Here is a 27,701-nt window from a genome sequence, read left to right as displayed (position 1 = left end):
CGCTTTTTTTCTAGGTTATTTTGTTTTAGTCTGTAACTTTAACTGTAGTGTTAACTTGTAGTTTTTATTCTACATATAAAATTCTCTTTCGACTTTTTAAATGCACAGGTAATATATTTATATTAGTATATTATATTATAATACGTAGGTAGTCGATTATAACTTATAGGTACTCTCGTTTGGTTATGTCTGAATCGACTGTTTCCTGTTATGTTTTGGAATTTGATACCTTAAACCTTTAATTGGTTTCATTAATTTGATTAGCAGGCAGCTGGTACTGACACGGTTTCATTGAATCGGTTTGACGGTTTCAGTCTCAATATTTTGCTTCTAAATCAATACCTAACAAAAACACTGTCAGATCGAATTTAAAACGAATAATAGTATGTATTAAATTGTATTTAATTAGGTACCTAAATTAATCACAAACTTACATTTTTTATATAATTATAAATAACAAAATTATTGTGATTTTCTAAAACACCTAATAGTTACTAGAATTTGTGTTGTTGAACTATATATTGGGTTGAACTATTAAACTACCTTTATGTTATCATTATTACCTAGTGAATAAATTAAGTAAAATTTTTCTTATTTAGTTACATGTACAGTTAAATTGTATTTTGTAGACGACCAGCTATTATTTTAAAAAACATCCTTAATAATTCATTTTTTTATGTGGATTAGGTATATTTGTGGAATATAAGCAGGTAATAATGATATGTGTTAAATCGGTACATCATTAGCTTTCAATAATAAAACAATTTCAAGTATTATATAGATATTGGAAGATTGGACTATAAAGATCATGAAACTACCATTTGTTTCTTCTATTTTACATAACATAGTATTATAAGTTATATCTAACTCTGTAATACATTATAATTTTAAAATGTTCATAACATGTTTTTTTATCGATTAAAGTTCTGAAATACCAAAAATAGTATAACCTTAGTATACTTTTAAATTTGGTAAATTCAATGTAATATTAATGCTAACAACATAAAATGAGTTCTACTGAACACAGATTAGCTATGTTGTACATTTGTAAGATGGAAACGAAACATATGGGTTTGGTGTTCAATTAAATTTTGTTACAAGCTACATATTAAGTTATTTAATATTTTTCTAAAATTTCAAAAAACAATGGTCGTTTATTCACTATCAAAATTTAATCTTATCTTTAACCTCTATGTTAGATCCACACTCACCAAAGGTGAGGAAGTTAACGAAATAAATTAACTCGAGTCAGTTAACCAGTTAAGTCAACATTAAGAATGCTAAATTATAAGTTAATGGTGAACAAACTCTATTTAATTCTAGAAATTTAAAGTTAACATGGAGAAAATAATTAACCTAACTTGAAAAAATAAGTCAATTATTTTATTTCTAAGTTAACTTGATATTTTTAAATATTATTTATATACTGTATTCAAAATCAATGCGTATAGCATTCATTACATTTTTTATTAAACAAAACTTAATTTTACTTAGTTCTAAATTTTTAACTAGTTAATGTTAACCTTTCATCAGTAGTAATTTTTACTTACGCATAGATTTAGCAGCTGTCTGCTTCAAATTTTTTAGTGTGCGATTGATAAAAAGTTCAATTTTGTGGCATTTTGATAAATTAAATGAAGGATTATTTTTTAATTTATTTAATTTATTGTTGTTTCCTATAGATTACTTTAGAATATATTCATGCCAAATTTAATGCCTAGTACTGTCCCTGTTTTTGAAATCCACACTCCACAAATATTTTATGATCTGATAAACAAATATAAATACAACTTTATAAACCAAGTATAGATTGTATCATTACTATAAATTTTGAAAGTTTATTTTATATGTGATATAAACTAATTAATAATTATTATTAAAACATAAAAACTAATTTAAATTCTTAGGCGATGTTATAATTAAATAAATTGAAAATTAATTCAAATTTTAGATGGGCAAAATTGTTTTTAAATTGTCATTAATTTTAAACAATTATCTTTGAGTTAGAAAGTTATAAAAGTTTTGTTAATAATCTTTATTTTTCATAAGAAATAAATAATTTATTTTATTTTTCTTACATTTATTCTTTAAAATCATAAATGTATAGATGTACTATAAGTTAATATATTTTACATTATAATTAATTATAGCAGGTATAGGTATACATAATATTATTATATTAAATAGGTACATATTATAGTGTCTATAAGGTATATATTTTAACAGATAATTTAACTACATTCAATAATTTAATTTAATTTTTATGGTTTATAAGTGCATATAAATATATGTAATATTTATATATATCTATTTTTTTCAGAATTGCTAATTATCGATGATCAAAGTTCTGTGCTTAGTGTGCCATGTTAACAATTAATGATGTAAATAAATTTATAAATGATAATATAAATTTAACCGCACAATTTAATAATTTACAGTACAGGTTAGTAATCAGTATTATATTTATATTTTATTTAACCTAGATTTGATTATGGATTTTAAAAGAATCTAAATTGGTGCTTTAAATAAGTAAAAATAAAGAATAACATAGAATAAAATTTAAATTAAATATAAGTAGGTATTGTAATTTATTTTAATTTAAATTATTTTGCTATTTTTTGTTATAGAAAAATTTAAAAAATTAGATCAGTCATAATCGTTTCTTTAATTTGTATTTATTTTTAGATTATTTAATTTTTTTTATATCACGTAATGTATATTGATTTTTATAAAAAAATATTATTATTTCCGAGTTTTATAATAATGCCATGTACCTATTGGATATTGTTTTTTTATTTGTAGCTAACTGGCATTACCAATTTAATAAAATGTATGATTTTCCAATAAAATAACAGCGTATTTTACATACTTTATTTTTAAGAGCGCCAACAATGAATGAATTTACTGATCTTTAAGTTTAGAAATATATTTAGAATTACAGTGGTTATCTTTATTACATAATACAAATAATAATTTCCATAATTTGGAAATTAAGTGTTAACTCGATAATGACTTTTGAATATGTTAAAATAGAACTACTATCAATCTATCTACAATATATGTATATATTTATGTATTTTAATTTTTAAATTCAATTAATTTTGTAAAAACAAATTTTAACCTATACTACTAACTTCAAGTAGGTATTATCAAATATTTACTTTATGGTTGGATTGAAAATTATTGAAAATTTATTTATTAACATAGATAAATACTATTTAGTATTTAGAATTAAAAAATAATCTATTTTTTATATTGAAATATTTTAAAATTATATAGTACTATAGATTTTGAGTTAAGTATGTACTTTATTTACACCATAATTGCCTAGGTTAGATGAAATTTTAACTTATAATTTAAATTAAAATTCATTTTGTAAATCTCAGTAAAACCCTTTATTGAATTTGTTTTTATTGCAGAAGTTTTTAAATCTCAAGAAAGATGTTTAATAAGAAAAGACCAAATTCGTCAGATAAGCAAGGCAGTTTTAGTAAAAAATTTAAAGTTGAAGATGATGAACAATCAATGTTTGAAAATGATCTTGCTATTATGGAAGAAATGGATAAAGAACTTGATGATTCACCAGATCTTTTGGGTGAAGGTCCTGACCAAGAAGACTCCAGTGCTTTGTGGAGTAGACCTGCGATAAAAGAAATCAATCCAGTTGCTGAGAGTTTAGCTTTTCAACAACTTACTATTGATAATTATATTGGAGAACCAATAAAGGGAATGAGTGGTGCACAAACTGGTTTAGTTCCCATTACTCGAATGTTTGGTATTACCATGGATGGTAATTCTGTATGCTGTAATGTGCATGGGTATTCTCCATACTTTTACACCAACGCTCCTGAAGGATTTGGTCCCGAACATTGTAAAGAGTTTAAAACTCGTTTAAACGCAATAGTTTTAAGTGATATGCGTGGAAATCAAAATAGAGTGCAGGAACCTGTTCTTATGGTTGAAATAGTTAAAAAAATAAACCTTTATGGTTATCACGGTGAAGAATTAGAAAAATATTTAAAAATAACTATGGCTTTACCAAAATTGGTACCTGCAGCAAAACGACTTCTGGAAAAAGAAACAGTGTTGCCTGCATTTTCTGGACATAATTATAGAATGTTTGAAACTAATGTTGATTATGATATGCGATTTATGGTAGATTTAAAAATTGTTGGTTGTAGCTGGATTGAACTTCCTGCAGGCACTTATACAATACGTGATTCTAAATCAAGACTTAAAGGACAATCTAGATGTCAATTTGAAGTAGATGTTGGTTGGGAAAAATTAATAGCTCATGCTCCCGAGGGTGAATGGAGTAAAGTTGCACCTTTTCGAATTCTCAGTTTTGATATTGAATGTGCTGGCCGTAAAGGTATATTTCCTGAAGCAGATAAAGATCCTGTTATACAAATAGCTAATATGGTACAAATAGAAAATAAAAGATTAATTAGAAATGTGTTTACTTTAAATACATGTGCACCCATAGTAGGTAGTCAAGTTATAAGTTGTGAAAAAGAAAATAATATGCTTGAAAAATGGGCTGCATTTGTTCGAGAATGCGATCCTGACATTATTACTGGTTATAACATTAATAATTTTGATTTACCTTATTTGCTAAATCGTGCAAAACATTTGCATACTAAAAATTTCAATTTTTTGGGACGTATCAAAGATATACAATCTGTTATAAGAGAACAAGTTATTCAAAGTAAACAAATGGGCCGAAGAGAAAATAAAAGTATTAATATTGATGGAAGAGTTCCTTTTGATTTATATTTAGTATTAGTGCGAGATTATAAGTTACGTTCATATTCATTAAACTCTGTTAGTTATCACTTTTTACAAGAACAAAAAGAAGATGTTCATCACAGTATTATAACAGATCTACAAAATGGCACACCACAAACAAGACGTCGTCTAGCAGTTTACTGTTTAAAAGATGCATTCCTTCCATTGAAATTATTAGATAAACTTATGTGCTTGATTAATTACATGGAAATGGCCAGAGTAACTGGTGTTCCATTGGGAAGTCTTTTAACTGGAGGTCAGCAAGCTAAAGTTGTATCTCAATTACTTCGTCTTGCACAGGAAAAAAATTATATAATGCCTACAATGGCTGGTGGAATGCAAGATGAACAATTTGAAGGAGCGACCGTGATAGAACCTATTAAAGGTTATTATGCTGATCCAATTGCAACATTGGATTTCACTTCCTTGTATCCAAGTATTATGATGGCTCATAATTTATGCTATACTACATTGTTGACTCAAAAAACAATAAATCTTTTAAACTTGTCTGAAAGTGATTATACTAAGACTCCTTCTGGTAGTTACTTTTTGTCTAAAACCATACGAAAGGGACTATTACCAGAAATTTTAGAAAATTTATTATCTGCACGTAAGAAAGCAAAAACAGATTTAAAATCTGAGACTGATCCTTTCAAAATAAAAGTCTTAGATGGTCGGCAATTGGCTTTAAAAATTAGTGCAAATTCAGTATATGGCTTTACTGGAGCTCAAGTAGGAAAGTTACCATGTTTAGAAATATCGACAAGTGTTACCTCTTATGGTCGAATGATGATTGAACGTACTAAACAAGAGGTTGAACAAAAATATTGCATAGCAAATGGTTATGAACATGACGCTATAGTTATTTATGGAGACACCGATTCTGTCATGGTAAAATTTGGAGTTAAGTCTATTGAGAAAGCAATGGAATTGGGACGTGAAGCAGCTGAATATGTAACAACAAAATTTATAAATCCTATAAAATTAGATTTTGAAAAAGTTTATTTTCCTTATTTATTAATTAATAAAAAACGTTATGCTGGCCTTTATTTTACACGGCCTGACAAGTATGACAAGATGGACTGTAAGGGATTGGAGACAGTACGCAGAGATAATTCACCATTAGTATCTAACATGATTAACACCTGTTTGCAAAAATTGCTTATTGATAGAGATCCTGATGGTGCAGTTGCCTATGCAAAAGAAGTTATTAGTGATTTGTTATGCAATCGAATTGACATATCACAGTTGGTAATTACAAAGGAGTTGACTAAAAATGATTATACAGCAAAACAAGCTCATGTAGAGTTATCAATAAAGATGAAAAAAAGAGATCCTGGAAACGCACCAAAGTTAGGTGACCGTATACCATATATTCTAATTACAGGCACCAAGGGTACACCAGCATATCAACGAGCAGAAGATCCAATATTTGTTTTGGAAAACAATATACCTATTGATTTTAACTATTATTTAGAAAATCAACTGTCCAAGCCTTTAGTTCGAATTTTTTCTCCTATTCTCGGGGACAAAGCAGAATCTGTTTTATTGAAAGGTGATCATACACGAAAAAAAGCTATGGTAACATCTAAAGTGAGTGCATTATCAGCATTCACAAAAAAAAAAGAAGTCTGTCTTGGGTGTAAAAGTGTTTTGCCTACTAACGAGGAGAAAAATGCTTTATGTAAATATTGTTTGCCCAAACAAGGTGAGTTATATTATCAAGAACGTGTTAAAGTGAATGATCTACAAGAGAAATTTTGCCGGTTATGGACTGAATGTCAACGTTGTCAGGGAAGTTTACATGAAGAAGTCATTTGTACTAGTCGAGATTGTCCAATATTTTATTTAAGGAAAAAAATTCAAATTGACTTAACTGCTCAGGTGAAAACAATGGATCGATTTGGCAACCCAAATAATAAATAGAATCATAATAACATAAAATACATTTTTTTTTTTTTAAGATCTTATTATTTTGTTAAAATTTATTTCTATATTAATGTCACAAAATTCAATATTATATTTCAGTATTATATTATGATAACCATAAAGTGAATATTGATGTATCTAGTTTAAAATATGGTATTTTTGTTTTTACAATATTTTGAATTTAATTTGACAACAATGTTTTGCAATTAAAGTGGATTTTAGTAGTTTTGAAACTACGAAAATATTTTGCATAACGTTAAGAAATTATTATATAATATACTTAATACTAAACTGTTTAAAATTTAAATGTTGATGTATATTAATGTGAAATTATAATAGTTTTGTATACTAATTGGAAGAATATTGAGTTTTCTTCAATTTATTATAAATAATTGTTAATTATTTGACTGTTAGTTACTACCAAGGTTAATAAAACACAAATCCAAGCCATGAAAAAGTTATTGTAATTATTAAATTACATTCTGCACACTAGTTAGTTTCAAAATAAATAAAGCTAGTTGTTATAAAAACAATATGATACACAACAAATAACAATACCAAAATAATAATAACAGTGAAGATTTAATTTTAAATAAAATAATACTTGGGGGAGTTTGTACATATCATTTAATATATACATAATATAATATACAGGGTTATACAACTTCTATAAATAAAACCAGTATCATGACATTATATGTACTACTCCAATATTTTATTATATTATAACTGTCTATCTTTCTATAAGTAGAATATAGATTATTATGACTTATGAGCTTATGAAGTTACGAATATCAACTACTATCATAATCAGTGGCAATGCAAACGCGGTCATTAAAAAGAGATTGATTTTTAATTTTTTGAGGTGGGGGTGGGTGTTTTATTTTTCCACTCAAAATACAAGTAAATATTATCAATTTTTAATAACTATTTAATTAATACATTTTATTTTTACTTAAAAAAAGGGGGTTAAGCTAAAGATATATCACTAGGTAATCTCCCCCCGTTAATACGCCACTGCGTCACACCCCTATTAATGATCCATTACTTTTTGTTCATAATTATTTATACTACATTCAATATTGTTATTGACTTTAAGAACATCAACAGACGACATTACAACAGTGTATATAGATTGAAGACATGAAATATATGAACTATTGTCTCCTCCAAAAGCTTAGGCTTTTGAAGACAAATCTTTACCCATATTATAAATTTATAATGTTATATTTTATATGTGGATATATGGGTTTGAAATAATTACAAATAATCTACCTATCTTCATCTTAAAAAATATAATACATAGGCACATCGCACATAGCAAATTATTGCGTTCCTTATAGCATGCATTTTAGATTAATAATTGGTACTTATATTGGAATAGTGTTGTAATGGCGGTGTAAGTTAGGACTTGGGTGTATAATTAAATCGTGGTAAATGATTATCGCGGCAGTTGAAGCAACCCATTTTTTAACTATCAATAACTTAATGGAAAATGATTCAACCTAATTATTTTAGGAATAATGTATCAATAACTATTAAGTCGTGGGTACTACTCGGTAGCTAGTATTAGTGGTATTACAATTATACAACAATAGGTACTTAAATACTTAATAATGTTATCCTGGATAACTTGAAACGTTTTTGACAGTCTTTTTATTATTTAAAATAACGAAAAAAACGCAGGTATTTGCAAAAATTAATTCATTGTTGTGTAAGGACTTAACGCCTCACAGAAGATTTTAAGTTAGAGAGTTCAAGTGTAAAAAGAACCTGTTGTTTCAAGTCATCTTTTAATATTTATACATTTTTTCTTAAATTTGCCACTGATATAACTACCCTACTGTAATATTGCATTTGTATTTTTATTTACTTTTTATATTTCAATGTTGGATTCTAGACGGAACGCTGCTCCCGGAGTATGGCTAATGTTTGTGTTGCCGTGTGCAATAATCACCGGCCTTTGCACCTGCGAAACTTACTCGGAACCGTACGTAGTCTCGACGATACTGAGTTTGGGTATTTTGATTAGTGCAGTATCTGACGTCTTGCATTGCGAGCGCTTCCCGGCCAAACCGTTGAGTTACATTGTCACTGCGGCTGTTATTGCGCAACTATTGACTCTCTATACTGAAATGGGCAAGTAAAAGTAAAATGTTGACACATTATACACTATTACCCTTACAAGTAAAATGGTATAGGTATAAAATATTTGTTTTTTAACGATACTCTGAAAGGCTTGCCCTTAGCCCTTACTCCACTCAATAGTTTATACTTTATAGGAGAACCGCAAGTCGCAAAGTTATTTGTATATATTTGTTAGGTCTTTGTAACTTTTATTGTAGGTACCTATAAAACGCATGAATGGTCTTTTTCAGCTCTAAAAAGAGTAAAATCATATTAACAATCAAATATAAAAGAGAAAGGATTAAATGCATTGGCAATCCTAAATATTGAAAATGCAAGTACAAAAATACAACAAAACTTGATTATAACAATTTTATCAATATTTTTGCTACTATAAATATACAAGCAAGCACGCGTAGACGATTATAAATTTTTATTACCTATTTTAAAAGCTGTAAAAGACCATTTTGAAAAGTGTTTACATTTTATTCTAAAAAAAAAAATGTTTTGAGTGATTTCTAATAAATTTGCATATACAATTATTTATGATATAAAAGCTTAGGTACATAATATAATCAACCTTGTAATTAGGTATATAAATTTTAATGGGTATTGTTTGATACGCCTCTATGTGATGGAACCTCTTACAGCCTATAGACACACGTCATCAAACCAATAATAATTTTTGGCTATTTTTGGTTCTCGTGTCCTGCAGGTATCGTTACCTGGTCTGCCATTACCTAAAATTGTTGTTAACCTTACAGTTTACAATTTAACAATTTATGATGGATTACAATAATACGAATAATATGTTGTACGATAGGAATCGCTTACAACGTGATATGTGCTGCGTTTTGCGCACTCGCCTACCACCGGCTCTTGCGGTTGGTCGTGTCAAGTTGTCCGTTGAGTTTCACATACGGCGAAGCCACTGTCACCACACAGGGCGCACTACTGTTCGCCGTCGCTTCCGGCACCAATATATTAGCGCCATACCGGCAGCAAACGTGCTTTGACGTCTTCACGCTTATACTACAGGTATATACCATATACTACCTATTAATAATAGTAGTCACTCTCGTCTGGCAGCACCGACACGTGTGTTGGCAGAGCTTTAACGGCCCACGATCAAGAGTAGGTGGGCATAATTGTTTGCCAGAGGACCAGTTGACACCTCTTGTATTAAAAATATACGCACTGAGAGATTGGTGATAAATCAAACATGACAAACAATTTTTTTCTAATGCAGATAGGTATTCAAGAAAATTTTTATCGTTTAAAATTTTTAAATATATTTGAAGACCGTATTTTCGAACAATTGAAGATTTTTTGTACAGCACCGTTTAGTGAGTGTTTTAAATATTTTTCAACTGAAAATCTCCCTCTTACACTTAAAAACGTCTACCAAATTATGTTTTTAACATTGTGATGTAACTAAATCAAAATTTGTAAGACTGCATTGTTAAAAAAAAGTGGGATGAATATTCTTAATGAATCATTCTATCTAACTATATATTTATTTGATGAATTTAAGATACACAATAGTGTACTCGTGTCCCTTAGATTTTTCTATATTTTATCGGTGTATAAATGTATAATATACCGCATATATTAAACATATTGGTAAGTATTACTTAAACAATGTGTTTTTTAAAATTTTGATTTTTGGATTACAGAGGACGCCGCTTATAAGACTTACTTTGGGACCAGCACAAAATGAGTCTTATAATTGAATAAATCTTATAGACGAAGTAGAAAAAAAAAATTGAATTATATATTTTTGAATTTTATTTTACTTATACTTCATATTTTGCTTTAATTTTAATACTTTAATAAATATTATAAAAATTATTACACACATTAATAAAAAATTATAAAAGATGTATGTAGGTATAATGTATTTATTATTTATGAAAAAAATTATAAATAAAATTACGATGATTGCGAAAAATGTGAAGTGCGATAAAATTTGTTGTTCATACTCGTACATACATTATAAAGTATGAAAACCAATTAATTTCTAAATTTTTACCAAAAATGTTTATTTTTTACAAAATTTAAGTCTTATAAACGAAGTGGTGAGTCTTATAACCGAATTTTTTATTATGTATTTGGATACGTCTGAACCATTTCAGATAATTTTGAGTCTAATAAGCGACTGAACCTGCTTAGGTATACCCATGAGTCTTATAAGCTGCGTCCACTATATTTGAGTAGGTTACGTATACGTTGTCTCGAGTTAATGAAAAATATAAATATTTTTACAATAAAAATATTGTATTATAATTTATTTTTTTTATTCTTTCAGTTTGGAATCGTCGGCATTTCGGCGTTCGCCCTGATCGTGTACAACGTGGAAACGTTGCGCTCGTCGCCTGAACGGTTTTACCTGACATTTGTCATAGTTGTGTCTGCTACGATAGTGTTGCCACTGCATATCGTCCTAAACGGTAGTCCTATATTGAAAATCTTGCATTGGGTAATGAGGGACAAACACACAGTGAGAACACATCGATATATTATGAATTAATTGTTGTCTAAAATATCCAAATGTGAGTAACAATTATGTTATTATTTTGTCTACAGACGATACTGCTATTGTATTGGGCTGGCTGTACAGTGTTCGCCATTATTTTCGTGTGCATACAAATAATGAGCGACGCTAAAGCATCAACGTCGATTAGGAAGAACTTCCATCTGATTGCTTGCCTTGTGTACGCTCCGGGTCTTGTTCGTGATCCTTGCCTGTTGTACTTGGCCAGTGGCGTGGTTTTTGCCGGTTTCATATTTATAGAGGCGAGTATTTATATACTATAATTCATAATAATATATATCACACTTTCATTTATCTAATTATTTTTACGATAGTGTTAAACACTGCATAATTAATAAGGCATATCATATGATATATAATATAATATATAGATATTAGGTATATAATATGTGTTAGGTATGTATCTAAATTGTAATTGTAATACATTTATTATAAGAATCATGTAGATTATTTAGGTATTAAATTTAATAGTTTCCTCTTTTAAATAAATTCCATACAGCAACAATTCTATTATATTTCTATTTCATTTTATCGTATATAATATTATTCAAGTATATTTTTTCCTTTTGATAGACTATGCGTATCTCCCACATGCCACCACTCGGCAAGGTTCTACAGGAAGGTTTTCGTGTATACTCAGATGAAAAAGACGAAGGACCTGTGGCGTTTACTCCGATCTACTTGCTCGTTGGATGCTCTCTGCCCCTTTGGATTCACCCTCGACCTGACTCCAGGAGTCTGTTGCCTCTACTGGCTGGTGTTTTGTCTATAGGCATTGGAGATACGGCCGCTAGTTTGGTAGGTTCCCGGATAGGACGTCATAAATGGAAAGGTATGTATTGTCTATCAATTATATTTTGAGAACTATTTATAAGCATATAGCTAATTTAAATAATTTTCTGGGCATGGTGTGGCGTGGTAAACACTCTTAACGTGGTGTTTGGCCATAGTCACAAAATATCCCACCGTGGTCTGATGATGAGTGATCACTCGGATTCTACACGGAAACAAGTGTTCCAAAAAATTTACAATACCCGTACCCTATAATAATAAAACATATAAATCCCACAGCTAATGGCCTGAATTATCAAAACTTAATTAGAAAATTAAAAAATAATTACTGATGCTCAGATTTTGTTCACAGTTAGAATATCCGTTATTGTATTTAATATTAAAATTATTAAATTGTACTTAATATGTGATTTGGCTCTAAAAATTACTTGTTCAGAAGTATTGAGTCACATACCTTCCGTATAACAAAAATACATTCCACACAAATACCTAACGCCTAAATGGAAAACTAGCTGTTTTTTTTTTGCTTCGATTAATATTTAATATAATTTTAATTACAGAAAATTCACTAAATAATCTTGATGTTTTCAACGATAACTCAACCTGATTAAATCTGTATTAAATTTTAATTTAATCATAAATAATTTATTTTATTTTCATTATCTTTACATTTTGACTTATATTTTCTGAAAATAAATATCAGTTTTAGGCTATACAACTATACAAGTATACCTACGGTACATATTGAGCATAATATATGAAATTGGTAACAAATAACAATACAATTTAAATGTTAGCACTTATCAAAAAAATAAAAAGATTTTTTTAAAAAAACGGCTATTTTCATAATTTAAATTAAAAATGTAACTGTAGTAATATAATTTGAATACATTTACAAAATAAATCAAGTAAAATAATAAACGCTTAAAAAACTACAGAGCTAAGAATTCAATAAAACTATGATTTGGTGGGTAGATACTATACTGGATTTATAATGTAGCACTGGGCTAGGAATATTAAATTATGTTAAACAAGAAATTTACAAGAAATGTTTAATATAATATGTGGAATACACAATATGCTCATGGAATTGATGTGTGTTTATTACTTGCAAACATAATTTTCAGGTACGAAAAAAAGCATCGAAGGATCAGTGGCTTGTTTCGTTTCTCAAGCTTTGTGCATCGTTGCTCTCGAGTATTCAGGTGTGTATAATATTATAATGAGTATAATGCATGAAGAATTTTAATTTATACCAAAGTCGTTTATTTATTTCTTAATCTATGGAATGGAAATAAAAATTATATCCACTAATCTAAATACTTCACATACTTACCCTTGGTCATTTTAAACCTTTTATAAAATTAATTTCTTTGGAAATCTAATATAAATATATTTATATATATATATATATATATATTTAATTCCTCTATATACAATTTACTATACATGTTTTATATCTAAATTTATTTCTTATTGATTTAGATTGATTTTTTTGTCAATTCAGATTCTTACGAAATTTTAAATCCATGTTTTTATTAATTATTTTTTTTTTACAATAATATAGGTTTAATATGCGATATTAATCTGATTAAACCACTAGTTGGAGTTGGTTTTGTTACTTTCGTCGAAGCAAAAACTGAACAGGTTGATAATTTAGCATTGCCTCTTTTGTTGTACACACTTCTTATGCACTGTTAAATTAATAAGATGTATTTTGTTGAAATTTGTTTTTTTTTTTTTTTATAAAATATTAACTTTGTATAATATTAAATTTAATATTTTCATATTATAAAATAAAATAATGAATTACAATTTATAGTATTCAATTTTATATTTTATGGTTATATTGATCAAATACAACTAATACTATAATTTTTAAAGTCATACTTTAAAACTTTACTTTTATATTATGGTATTAAGATTTATTTATTGTATGACAAATACTTCAATTTTTTATGATTTTATAAAATTTAAAAAAGGGTATACAAGGTTTTTCATAAGTATATAGTTCATACTGTAATTTAAAAATCTAAAAAATATATAAATAATTTTTCGTAGACATTTTAAATGTGGATGAAATTAGATCGATATTTAAACAAAGAATAACGATTTTACTTATTTTTTTGTAATTTAAAAAAAATTATTTATGGGTATGTAGTGGATTGCCGTGTAGGATACTGCGACCGTTAACTGTACTTACGCAATTATTTAAAGGACGTAGCACATTCGTTGTTGAGCTTGAGTTGGTTGTCAGAAGGTATAGGTAATGTGAGTTATAACAATTGATGTTTTAATTTTAATTTGAACAGTTAATTTTTACGCAAAACCAGTTTTTGCCAAAATTCGATTTTTTATGTTTTTGTAACTCCAAAACTTATCACTTATATATATTTATGATTTAATTTTTAAAACGATAGTACCGATGGACACGAAATTAAACATATTTCATATACCTACATGTTTTACATATTAATAAATAATTTATAGTTTTCTTTTATGGCAATAAATAATTAATAGAAAATATAGTTACATTTTTAAAATAATACAATAAATGTTGCATATTTATTATTTGTCTGATTTGAAATAATCATTTAACTAAATGTCTAGGCGGATAGTGAAATTTCATGTGCCCTATTTTTGCATTACAATACAGTCATCTACAAAATGAAAATAGAGGCCTGACAATAGAATAAAATTTGCCTACTTAAATTTTAGCATCAATTTAAAAAAAAAACTCAAATGGTCATTGGGTAGGTAATTGATATTTGTATTTTTTTTTACACTTCAAAATTAGTATCGTACAAAATACAAAATATTTATTTTTTATTCAATTTTTATGTGTTTAACAAATAATGCAACATTGTGCACATTTTGTGCTCGCTTCATGCTATAATATATCGTTAAATTTTTAAAGTTAGAATTCATAATCACAATTATGTTTTCTAACATCATTGTCTATCGTCCATAGAGCTAAATACTAAATATTCGAATAATATTTTTAGCGTACACAATAAAAAAATGTTTAAAATAGTATTTTAAAAAACTAAAAGTTTATAATAACATGTGATATTAATGTACAATAAATTAATCGTGTATACATGGCAGAGCTTAGAAAGCTAAAAAAAATAAAAAATAAAATATAATGATTTTGATTGTTTTTTTTTTTTTTAATTTGATTAAACACTGCTTTTGATTTTAATAATTATTCAATTTACTCCATGAACCTGAAACAATAATGTTGAATATTATTTTAATAGGCCCAAAACTACAATGGTTATTTATTTACTTTGACGTCCATTCGGCTTTTCCATATCGTTTGCCAATTTTATTCTTATCACTTTGGCCATAAGACACTTTGCTTACGGATGGGAACGTATCATTTCTTATGTTCTTTGATATATTCCTATACATGAATTTTGTATAAAAAAATATATATACAAAGTAGGTATAATTATATATTATATTACTTGAGTAATATTTACTTAAACGTATTGTTTTTAATACCTATTTAATATTTTACTAATAATAATGTAGTTTTGTAGATGAACTGGATTATTTTTTGTAATTATGCTGAGACCATATTATGTTTTGTAAATTGATATACTTATAAATTCTAATATAGGTACTCTATAATAATTTATAGTATAAACCTACCTACCTGTATTAGTATATTACCTACCTATAATAATTATTAATCAGTACCTAATCTAATCACATATTAACCTATAAAAAGGAAATTCATATAGGTACTTCAGTAATTTATTTTTTTACTTGTGTTAATACTTAATGATGTCGAAACTTATAAATATAACACTTTCTATAATAAATTAATAAATATTATATATGTATATAGTATTTAACAAAATAAAACTTAAAAATTGTAATGTCTTTCTGTATTTTATTTTTCAAGTATAAAATTAACAAAATATTTATAACACTAACGTAGTATTAATGATTGTAAGAAATATATATATTATTAAGATAATATTTTTACTATCTTTTTTTGGTACCGTTTTGATCATTAATTGATCGTCATGGGATTCTTAAAACAGTTGTTAATTGAAATTTATCTTTTACTCTTTTGCTGTTGGAAATCCCAAAATACCACTTAACATAAAATTACTATTATTTTTTCGATGTAAATATTATTGATAAATTATTCTTTTACTCGTTCTCAGCTGCTTGAAAGTTGGAAGCTCTTCCTGTTACATATCTGGCCACTGATAGATAATGTTGTTTGGCGCTTAGTTTCTTTTTGCTCAACATCATAGTATCTGCATCGTTATCATACCACGTTTTCTCTTTATTACCAATTGGCTTGTTCGTCAACGTTTCCCATTGTTTTTCGTATCTAAAAGCCATCGTTATAATACTATTACGATTTAAAACTCTTTAAACCTACCCTACAGGTTTCAATTATCTTGAATTTAGCACTGCTTTTTAATTTCATATGAAATATGATATTTGAAAAATATAATTGATTATGTTTGTTAATAAGCTCACTTTAATTGCTTGTTACTGTTGGATTGTAGGAGTGAAATTTGTGATTTCATTAGTTGTACGGGCTGTCTTTTTTGTTGGCCAATCTTAGCATAAGACACTTCTCCTACTTCTTGGTTCAAACGTTGTTGTCCTACTTGGAAGTACGGTTGCCTGAAATACAAAATATATAACTAAAGTTCAAAATGTAAAATAGTGAACAAGACATAATTTTATTATTTTTGTGCTACAATTAGTGAAGCTGTATTATTATTAAGAGGACGTTACACGGATATTTGTTATCGCTTCCGTCTTATGACGGAAATGTGCAAATTTACATTTTGTGAATATATCACTCTCAAAAGTCATAATATGCAGCTTATAATGTTCATAATATTATTATACATTTAAACATATTATTTCACACGCAGTTCTTCAATCATTAAGGTACTGATGCAAAAATATTTTAGAAACTCTGACCCCGCGCGTTGTTATTAAAACGTAATAAATAGATAATAACTCTAATAAGGAGTGACTATATTAGCCCCTTATTGAAAATAAGTCATAAAAGATACAATAATTATAATTATATAATAGAAGTTTTGTTTCTATTAGATATTGTACATTTGTATCATTTAATAATATAGGTTGTTATAAAATATTGAGCTTAAAAGTACCAACTAATTCTAATTTACGATCAGAAAATACATTAAAGGTTTAAAACTGAAGAATTTTTTCATTATATTATTATACTAGCTGTCACTCGCGTGCTCCCGCCCCCGTGGATAGTTGTTTGCAAATTGTGGGGCTGTTTCTTTGTGTTATAGTTAATTAGATCATAAAATGCTATAAAGTGTAAGTACATACCTTAGCCTGTACGCAAAATAATAATAAATTTGTATAAACATACTTAGGTATAGATAATAAAAACAATATTTTCTCCCATTAATATCATTATTCTTACACACGGGAAATATATTATATAATAATATTATTATAACGTTGTTAAATTAATAACAATAATAATTATTATTAAACAACAACATTGGGCATGGCATTTTGTAAGTTTTCGTATCATAGGTACAGCCAATCAGCGCTCTGAAGACTTACAATACTATTTTTCTATTGGTTATTATTTATTATTGGATGCGTTTTAACCTATCTTAACAACTCAAGTCTCAAGATTAAGTCCGTCAGTCGTAGTTAGAACGCAGTGATTTAAAAATCAAACTCCGCAAAACCGTTGAAAGCACCGAACTGTTGTCACATCTAATACCTATACGTCGACAATAATAATCGATTCATCGTCGATTCTATACACATATATTCTGAGGTGGGTCGTGGGCGATTGCTTAACTATACGTTTTATAAATAATTATTTTAATATCTATATACTATAAAAGCTAGTCCCTATTTTTCGTTACGCATATAAATCCACACCGTTCAACGTACCGTCACCAAATTGTTTACTGTTATAACTGACAATTTGCTGGAGGTTTTAGTACCAATTTTTTTAGGGAACATGTCCAATATTTTGATATTTTCAGATTGTTACAGAAATATTATGTTATTTGTATCTAAATACACTATTTAGTATTTGGTGTGAAAACGAAACATATCTACGTGTTCCTATAGTAACACTGTAACAGTATATGTATCTTTATTTCATTTATTTTGAAAAGCGAACATAATAAGTTATACAAAATAAGTTTTATGTCTCTCCTGTAAAATTTGAATTTCGACGTATATATTTTTTAATATTTATAATAGTGTATTTAGATACAAATAACATAATATTTCTGTAAAAATCTGAAAATGTAAAAGTATTGGACGCAGGTTCCCTAAAAAAACTGGTGCTAAAACCTCCAGCAAACTGTCAGTTATAACAGTAAACAATTTGGTGACGATACGTTGAACGGTGTGGATTTATATGTGTGACAAAAACTCGGGACTTTCTTTTATAGTATATAGATTAATACACGTGCACATGTGATGTATACATACACAAAAAAAACACATTGTAAAATCAATATATTCATTGCTCCTCTCAGAATCTAATATCATTTATTTATCCGATAATTGTATGTTGGTTCTTATTAATTACCTTAGTAGTAGATAAATACATTATAGTAGGTATAGTTATTATTTATACATAAAGTACCTTAAAGCACTTTGTGCGCTTGGTCTTCGAATTGGATTCCAACTAAGTAGTAATTCCATTAAATGTATTCCATCGCGGCTTGCATTTGGTACAACCGTATTAAGTGCCAATCGTTTAAATTGAGGAAACTTAAAATTCATTGCTGATGCCAATTGGTAACCTTCAAACCATTCTTTCTAAAATAAAAATAATAAACTATAATGATATCCAGAATTGTAACACACTAACACTATAACACCAACAATTTACAAATAACCAGAGTAATTCTAAGTCCTAACTGTTCTTGTCATAAATACAATTAAAACTACAACAATTTAATAAAATATTATATATTTATAATTAATCAATATTAAAATTTGGTTTAAGCCTTAAGAATTTTAGCAGGACCCCAGGGTATTTATAACTTTTTATTAATCTATGTATAAAAATATAGTTAAACGATTTTTATAAAAAATAAATATTGTTATATATTTTTTTAAATGATTTAGTCTTACAGCATTATCTTATATCTAATATCATATTATTCTTAATTTATAGTGTCATACTTCAAGTTAACAAATATTATTGTTAAATTAATATTATTTACTATGAATATTTCTGTATCTATTTAACGAGTCCTATCTGTCTAAAACAAGGTTTCCTCTCAAGCTTAAAATGTCTATACTTTATACTCTGTGTTATCACGACATATTACATGTGTTCATAATACACATTATTATGTCCTGATATACCAAAATATCATGCTAAGTAATTTCGAGCACGAATGTTATGTCAGTAGTACTTATACCTATATTATATTATGAGCAACTCGTGTTGTTTTAAAATAACAATAAATCAAATAACATAATATTTATACCTAATTCACTTTTAAAACAGTAGGAAAAATTGCGTGTAATCGTTGTTTAGAAAATTATTTGTTCAGTTTTAACAAAAGCGGCATATATGATACATTAATATATAATGGAATAAGTTACAGTAACGTTTTTATATGACCATTAAACAGTTTGTGTGATTGAAACCAATTTAACAGAAAAAAAGTTGTTCCTAATTAAGAAATAAAATATACATAATAGCATTATTTGTCAAATATATTTTTCAATTAGTGGGGGTTTTTTTTTAATTACACAATGATTGTTGCGTTTATATAATATGTAATTAGTTTAATATAAGTGTAATAAGTTTTGATAATAGACTAAGTTAGGTTACATTTAGTTATAATTTATAGAATTATATATTAATTCAATACTTTATTCAAAAATATTATTAATATTAAATAGGGTGATAATTTATTATTTTTAAAATATAGACTCTATGATGATTTTTTTAAATACTGTAAATATATTTTTTTTTATGTGATAAAAAACACATTGTTCTTTATTATATACTTTTATATCTGTTAATTCATCTAAAATTTTAAAGTATTAAATCATATTTTTATATAATATTAATCATTACAAGTGGAAAGTTTACCGAAAGAATGCGTGTTGAGCGAACGGTTTTCTATGTTAATTGTTTAAGGTACCTAATACCTATACATATTTTTTCTTTATTTTATGTAGGTATCCCATTTAATACTTTGTAAATACCCGTTTGAAGCCTCAATTTACTATAAAAATTGTAAGCAGTCACGTTAAGAGTTCAAAAGGTCAAAAAGTATGTACGTAATAATACTTCCGTACAATCATTCATCAGTGTCTGATACAAAGTGATACTTCCGTAAAATAACCAATTGAAAATATATTCAAGTAATCTATTCAAATAATATAGTTGCTAATTTTTGTCTATAGGGTTCCAAAGCTAAAATATAGAATTAGCTGTCAAGACACGCATAATATTGCGTGATTTAAAATATTTTATTTAAACAATGTAGGTATTCTTGAAAATCGAATTTATTACTTTTATTATATTAAATATGTACTTATTTTAATCGCCAACCATTTATTTGTTTGTAACGTCATGTCATCATAATATGATTTAATTCCATCGTAAAACCATTATTTATGTTTCATCACTATTTTTATCGGGATGTATATATATTTGTATTATTTACGATAATATATGAATAAATGAAAAATATATAATCACATAGGCAAGTATATTTACTCTAAATATTCGTTTCTTGAGTAAGTTATCAATTATTATACAAATAATTTAAATAATAATTTATAAACTGTGATGCTAGAATTGGAAAATGCAGAAATTTCAAGGTTCAGGAATTGTTTTTCTAATTATATATAGATTATAGGTATCGATGTTATAATATAATGAAATAGACACATCAACATAGTGAATTATCTTGTTATAGACATTTTCAATAGGTACAAGAAAACTATACGTACCTATATGGAAAAACTAGAATACAATTTTATTTATTTACTTACATAATTACATCTGTCTATAATGACATTGATTAAGAGTATTTGTTACTGTTACTTTTGCTAGTACATTTTAACCTTATTTGGTTTAAAAAAAATTTATTTATGTTTGTATATCAGTATAGACATATAAATAGTACCAAATATCAATCTCTACGGTATTTAGTAACTACCAAATTTTTTTAGTTCAAACATCTCTAAAAATTAAAATAATAATAGCGTTCTACTATGAATTCTATTGAGTATACGGAGTATACTTAGTAATTCTTTAGAATAAAGCAAATCATACCTGTAATACCATATAATACCTGTATAATGTACATGTATATATGTACATTGTACAGTTATTTAAAAATGGGGCCCTCATATTTTTATTTTTATTTTTTTTATTGATCCAAAAAGCATTTTGGTGATACTAAAAATTAGTTTTATATATTTTTTTCACAATTTTTGTGTACAGAATTAGTCAACAAAACATTTTTTTTTTTTTTAATAAGAGTACACAAATAAGTTTGTTTAAGAAAATTGACTGAGTCTAGATTATTTTCATGATTAGGTCCAAAGGCTACGTCAAGAATCAAGATAATGGTGGATTATACCGTGTTCTATTCGATTATGAATGATGTAATCTTCGATGATTTTTTTAACGAATAGCTCGATTAAGTTTGGTATGAGGAATGTGATAGGGTTCTCTTTAGCCATTATATAACGTTATAGGTACATAACAAGTAACAACTTAAAATTTCAGATTTAAGTAGCTATAAATTATAAATATTCTTATAAACAGTTATTTTTAGAGTTAATTACTTTTGTTGTTGTTAAAAATTTAACGGAATCTAATATATTTTCAAGTATGGGCAACCATTTTTGAATAATGTCACTGGATAGAAATCTATATACACAAATTATAAAAAAAGATAGTCGAGAACATCAAGACGTAATTTTACAATATACACGAAATACATTTAACATTGTAAAATTATTCTTAGTCTTTTTATTTTTTTATCGTTCATGGTTATAACTTATAAGTCTATATTTATCTATAGGATATTCATCAATAATTATGGTTCTTTAATCTTTATCACCTTATATAGCCACAGTCTACATATTAAATGTAATAATTCTTTTATAATTATGATGTATCACTGTAGCAGACATCAATATGTTTATTTACTATTCTGTGTAGTGTATAGGTGTACACACATTTATTCGTAAATAATTTTTTTTATATAAAACTAAAATATACTTACCTTATAATTTTGTAAGAACTTTTAGTTCAAATCTTATATAACATTAAGTCATTAATATTTGAATTATATCGTTATTAAATATTCACTATAACAGTGATCACTCACTACATTATAATATGTATAATATATATGTATATATGTCGTAGGTCATAGGGAAAATTATTTATTTTTTTTTTTTTGCAAAACGACTAGGCTCTTTGTAATGAGGTAACCCGTTTGAAACTACTTACTATTTTTCCAAACAGTCTGCTGTGTTTTTCAGGCTCATTGCATACAGACATTAAAACGAATGACATTAGATATATATAGCTTGCAAGAAAAAAATAAAATAAAAATACACCTTCAAACTTATAATGAGTGATTTGGTTATACTTCAAACGTAATACCATGAATGGTAGTAATTAATTTATGACATAAAACGTATTACTATAGTATATTATGCAAGTAGTTAAACTTATAATTAATAACCCGCGATGTGGAGTTGTGTCACACTTCTAACATCAGCGATATAAGTACCTTATCAGGAGTTCCTAGGACCGAACATATTTTGAATATTTGGTCAATCTCGCTCGTGCCCGGAAACAACGGTCTGAACGTGTACAACTCGGCCATGATGCAGCCGACGGCCCATAAGTCGATCGGTGTGCTGTAATTGATCGAATGCAATAACACCTCTGGTGCCCGATACCATCGGGTGGACACGTAGTCGGTGTACGGAGGACGCGACCGAGTCTCCCTGGCCAAACCAAAATCGGCGATCTTGACCAACTCGGGACCACAGCACAATAGGTTTTCCGGTTTCATGTCCCGGTGAAAGAAACCGTGCCTGTGCATGAACGCCAATCCTTGCAATATCTTTGAATAAAATTACATGAGAGCAATGGAATTTATTATGCAGGTATTTAATTTTAATAATTATTAGCTATAATATATTATATTATTATACATTTATGTAATTTACTTATAGGTTAGAGATGAGAACGAATTTCGAATATCTGGATATCTTGGGTGTATACCCAAATCTGAATTTTGATCATAATCTAATATCAGAGACATTCTGATGGATTGTTTTCAAATATAGGTAGATATATATATTTTTAATTGTATAATTAATGAATATAATAGAAGAATTCGATTCTGGTTTTATTTGTCTCCAAAATATATCTATCTTACTATATTCTCATGTAGTTATGTTGATATTGTATTGTTTATACATTTATGATATGCCCGCATATATAGTAGAAAGTAATTGGACAATTGTAGACAAAAAACAAAATATATAATATTCATCTAGCGCGTGATAAAGTGTTTTCAACACGTGTGAGAGAGAGTACTTCGCTATTCATTATAGTCATAACTCATAAATCAAAATATTCACTAATGATCACTATTACTAAACACCACATTTACACGATACCCATTGACACGCTAAGAAAATTGCCTATATATTAAGCTCTTTAAAAGGTATCACTATATCGAATCCCCTTATAAGTGTGTTGATTTATATAAAATTGCAAAAATTTAGATAAATAATTCAGGCTATTTTTATTTCAACTTCAAATTTGGGTTATCTTGACTCAGAACTCAGAAGTAGACAATACTAATATAAAACATATAATGTTTATATAATACAATATACATAATATTATATCATACGATTTTTACCTGATAAAGTATATTTCTGATAGACTGTTCGGGAAAAAATTTGCTTTGACTTCGCATAAGCTGATACAAATTTTCTTTCATGTATTCGAATACAAAGTAAAGAGTATCATTTTCTCTAATGACTTCTCTAAGTTTTATTAAATTAGCATGATTTAATTTTTTTAAAGACTGAAAAAAATGTATTATTTGATAAAACTCAAAACTATATATTATACATTATACATAATACAGTGATTACCTACCTTAACTTCTCTCAAATTCATTGCTTCATCCCAAGAATAATATTTTCTTTTCATTCTGCAATAATTAAATGTATTTTTAAACACACTACATACAGTGTCTTAAAACATTTATCCATAATATACTATAATTATTATAGGTACCTAACACGTATAGTCTATAATACTAATATGACTATATACTATATATTTTTAGTGAGGTATTTAAGTCTTCCACGCTTTTTGATATTTTATTTTTTTGTATTTGTACATTTTGGTCAATTATATTAGTAATTTATGATACGGGGATAAATATATATATAAATACGTTTTATGATTCCTTGATTCAGAATATACTATTTTTATGTTTATTAACGTCATGTGTTCATATTATTGGATATTTTTTGTCATTTTTGTAAAATATTATGGGGTATTTTTCAGAAATTTTAAATTTTAAAGAAAATATTATGTAGGTATGTTTAGAAACAACATGTTCTGATACAAGTTTACCGCTCGTGTCTTATAAATTATAATATTTGTATTATAAGTTATATAACTTATTAATTTTAAATGGATAAAAGCAGAAAATTATTATTGTGAGCATAAAAAGTGATTCTGGAACTAGACAAAAATGATTCAGTCGCAATTAAAGAAGCAAGTGTTAAACCCAAATTGAATTTATTTAAAAACTAATTTTGCAGGTTTTATACCTTTGGAAATAATACAGTTGGAGGCGTCCGAAATATTATTATCAGTTAATCAAATGTATAAAAAGAATTTAGTTTTTAATCCAAAAAGCCCAAAATAAAAGTATGAAATCAAACAAACGATAGAAAGAGAAGATATTCTAGAAGATAATATAATTACTATGATGAAATTATCTACTTCAAGTACCTATTCACTGTGCATCCGTAACATCGGTTGATGTTTAGCAAAGTTTTTCATCATACAAAAATTTATTAGGTGACTGATGTCGCTGTTTTTTTATTTGAAAACACCAGAAAAATTATTAATTATTATTTATTTTAATTGTAAAACGTAAGGGAAGGTGGGAAGGTAGGTAAACAAAATAACAAAATGTTTGTTTTTATTCAGAAATTATTTAAATTATTGTTTCATAATATTTTATTTTCACTAATTTTCATTAATAAAATCAACGAAAACCAATTCGAGTATTTTTTTTTTTTTTGTTTATACATATTTTACTTTTTAATTTATTTTTAATAATTTTAATAATTTTTTTTACTGTACATTAAGCTTAAAATTTAAATTTATACTTATTGTCTTTACATTTTATATACCTATTCATATTTTAATTTACTTTGACATCCATTATTACTCTCATATCTGCCATAATAATTATTAGGTATTTGTAATTTACATTTTTCACTTATTTAAGTAGATTTTTTTTGTAATTTTGTTAATTTTTTTTTTTTTTTTTTGAGATTTTAGGGCATTTTTTGGGGGATGCATTTTCACGTGGTTTTTAGGTTATCAACGTCTTATTTCTAGTGATTAGTTTACGTATAATAACTAGGTGATACAATATGTTATTCATATGCAATTTCATCTACCTTTTGATGGCCACCTTTTCTCCTGTATCTATGTTTTGTCCCAGCACAACTGATCCGTACGTGCCGTCTCCAAGCTGATTCAGAGTCATGTATCTGTTCATGTTGATTTATTGTCATTTCTTCATGAACACACGTGGCGTGAATATTACAGTGTTACAGCGTTGTTTTGTTGATACGTATTTGCGGCGGTGACAGTATTTAGGTATATGCCTAAATGGCTATATATATGAGCCGGTAAAGACACGCGTCCGTATTTGTACACAGCGTATATCTTATACTATATATGTTCTATTAGCGACAAACGTAAAGTTAACTGCAGTGTATGCGACACTATGGTATATTATTTAGGCACTATATATTCGTACGATGTTATATCGATCTGCACAATGCGGCACGAAGACACCACTTCGTACGCCGAATGCGGAGCTTATAGAGGTATATCATTATATACAAAGCCGAACACTCGAAACCAACCACCTGCACCAATACGGATATAAATATACTGTTGCTAGGATACATTTTAGGTATTTTGTACAATCACAAGACCTTGTCCGAAAGTTCAGGCGGGCCCCATAATAAATATATATTTAACTAGACAATCGATTTATATATGTATACAACGCGAATTAAATAAAAATATAGAAATAATGCATATTTTAATAAATATGATTGAGTCCATCGAAATAACACAATAATATATACATAGGTAGGTAGGTAGTATAGGTATACTTGTAAAGTTGTAAATCATCGTTGTCCCTCAGACCGTAAATATGTATTTAAGTATAACCTAATTATATATTTGAATAATGCTACAGTAGTAGATAGGTGGTTTGACATACTATTCCGTCTAGAAATAGACGGATACGTGATAGAATGATACTATAATTTATATAGGTAAGAATTCTCTCGTAAGGGCCGCATAGAATATTTATTCAAACAAATAATCTAACAATATTATTTTGCATACTAGAAATATTAGAGAAAAAATACTTTTTTTCCATCTGCATTCGCATGTTATGTAATTTATTAGATGGCATTTACTGACCATTTAGTTAAATATTTAAGTATGCATAGTTTTTGAATTTTTTAATGATGTGATGTTTCTATATGTTATGTGTCAATATTTAAAAATATGTGATAATTGGTAATATTTATATATAAGAGTAAGAATTTACACTTGTTTTATAAGTGTAGTGCGAGCGAAGTGAGCAAAATAATTTTGGGCCCTTAAATTTAATTTCCGGTAACATAAAATAGCCCTATCCGCCCCTGCTTTTTTTACTATAAATAATAAATGTAAAAAGTTATATATTACTGAACCGGCCAAGTCACAGTAATTATTGATAATAGGTCAGTACTAAATGGATTCTTGCGTGCGTGTAAAAACATGAAGGTAATTTAAAAATTAATAGCATTTGTTAGATTAAAAACACATAATAGGTAATTGTACCTATATTGCAATCTAGCTACTATCAGTTAAAACTTAAAATAATAAATACATTTTAAATTAAATGTCGGTAAGTACAAAAATATAACTAACTGTTACTGTAATAATAAAATCAGTCATCAACTAAACTAATCCAATTATTAAGTAGGTAGGTATAATGTCCTACGTAAATAGTAACATAAAATTATTATAAATAAAATATAAAAACAGATTTCATTATTTAAACTGTAAATAAACAGAATACACGTAAAGATCCAAAGTATTTAACTTCAATAACTAGCTATTATGATGATTTTAGAAAAGAAATGAAGTTTTTTATAAAATTAGTAATGGAAAAGA

General features: G+C 27.0%; 3 protein-coding genes across 4 annotated transcripts; 2 read left to right on the top strand and 1 right to left on the bottom strand.

Moving 5' to 3' along the window:
- The first annotated feature begins 4 nt into the window (after positions 1-4).
- On the top strand, positions 5-7,078 carry LOC114122085 (DNA polymerase delta catalytic subunit). Of its 2 annotated transcripts, none has more exons than XM_027984643.2 (4): positions 5-108; positions 265-383; positions 2,321-2,443; positions 3,420-7,078. In XM_027984643.2, the coding sequence occupies exon 4, from the start codon at positions 3,442-3,444 to the stop codon at positions 6,712-6,714; it is 3,273 nt and encodes a 1,090-aa protein (XP_027840444.2). In that variant the 5' UTR covers positions 5-108; positions 265-383; positions 2,321-2,443; positions 3,420-3,441; the 3' UTR covers positions 6,715-7,078. The 2 variants fall into 2 exon arrangements, with proteins under 2 accessions (XP_027840444.2, XP_050060312.1); XM_050204355.1 differs by having other exon boundaries at positions 22-108; positions 268-383.
- A 1,774-nt stretch (positions 7,079-8,852) lies between these two features.
- On the top strand, positions 8,853-13,891 carry LOC114122137 (dolichol kinase). Its single transcript, XM_050203847.1, has 6 exons — positions 8,853-8,856; positions 9,668-9,882; positions 11,153-11,323; positions 11,431-11,640; positions 11,972-12,230; positions 13,758-13,891. Exons 1-6 carry the CDS (start codon positions 8,853-8,855, stop codon positions 13,889-13,891), a joined length of 993 nt encoding a protein of 330 aa, XP_050059804.1.
- A 1,048-nt stretch (positions 13,892-14,939) lies between these two features.
- On the bottom strand, positions 14,940-26,368 carry LOC114122142 (serine/threonine-protein kinase MAK-like). Its single transcript, XM_027984713.2, has 9 exons — positions 25,916-26,368; positions 24,366-24,420; positions 24,124-24,291; positions 22,975-23,313; positions 18,834-19,009; positions 16,697-16,846; positions 16,362-16,544; positions 15,480-15,596; positions 14,940-15,417 (listed from the first exon to the last, which is right to left on the bottom strand). The coding sequence occupies exons 1-9, from the start codon at positions 26,014-26,016 to the stop codon at positions 15,405-15,407; spliced, it is 1,302 nt and encodes a 433-aa protein (XP_027840514.1). The 5' UTR covers positions 26,017-26,368; the 3' UTR covers positions 14,940-15,404.
- Positions 26,369-27,701: the final 1,333 nt, after the last annotated feature.

The sequence above is a fragment of the Aphis gossypii genome, chromosome 3 (genome assembly GCF_020184175.1).
Source record: "Aphis gossypii isolate Hap1 chromosome 3, ASM2018417v2, whole genome shotgun sequence".
Lineage (NCBI taxonomy): Eukaryota > Metazoa > Arthropoda > Insecta > Hemiptera > Aphididae > Aphis > Aphis gossypii.
Note: the sequence above shows the minus strand (reverse complement) of the source record. Positions and strands in the feature narration are given on the sequence as shown.

What these genes read in the sequence shown, in the direction of transcription:
- LOC114122085 (XM_027984643.2), top strand. Translation starts at nt 3,442, where the DNA reads ATGTTTAATAAGAAAAGACCAAATTCGTCAGATAAGCAAGGCAGTTTT.
- LOC114122137 (XM_050203847.1), top strand. An exon ending in TCTTCACGCTTATACTACAG is followed by an intron (nt 9,883 to 11,152) that starts GTATATACCATA and finishes TTATTCTTTCAG; the next exon opens with TTTGGAATCGTCGGCATTTC. An exon ending in AGGACGTCATAAATGGAAAG is followed by an intron (nt 12,231 to 13,757) that starts GTATGTATTGTC and finishes ACAATAATATAG; the next exon opens with GTTTAATATGCGATATTAAT.
- LOC114122142 (XM_027984713.2), bottom strand. Translation starts at nt 26,016, where the DNA reads ATGAACAGATACATGACTCTGAATCAGCTTGGAGACGGCACGTACGGA. An exon ending in TGAATTTGAGAGAAGTTAAG is followed by an intron (nt 24,292 to 24,365) that starts GTAGGTAATCAC and finishes CATTTTTTTCAG; the next exon opens with TCTTTAAAAAAATTAAATCA. An exon ending in TCCTAGGAACTCCTGATAAG is followed by an intron (nt 19,010 to 22,974) that starts GTACTTATATCG and finishes TTTTTATTTTAG; the next exon opens with AAAGAATGGTTTGAAGGTTA.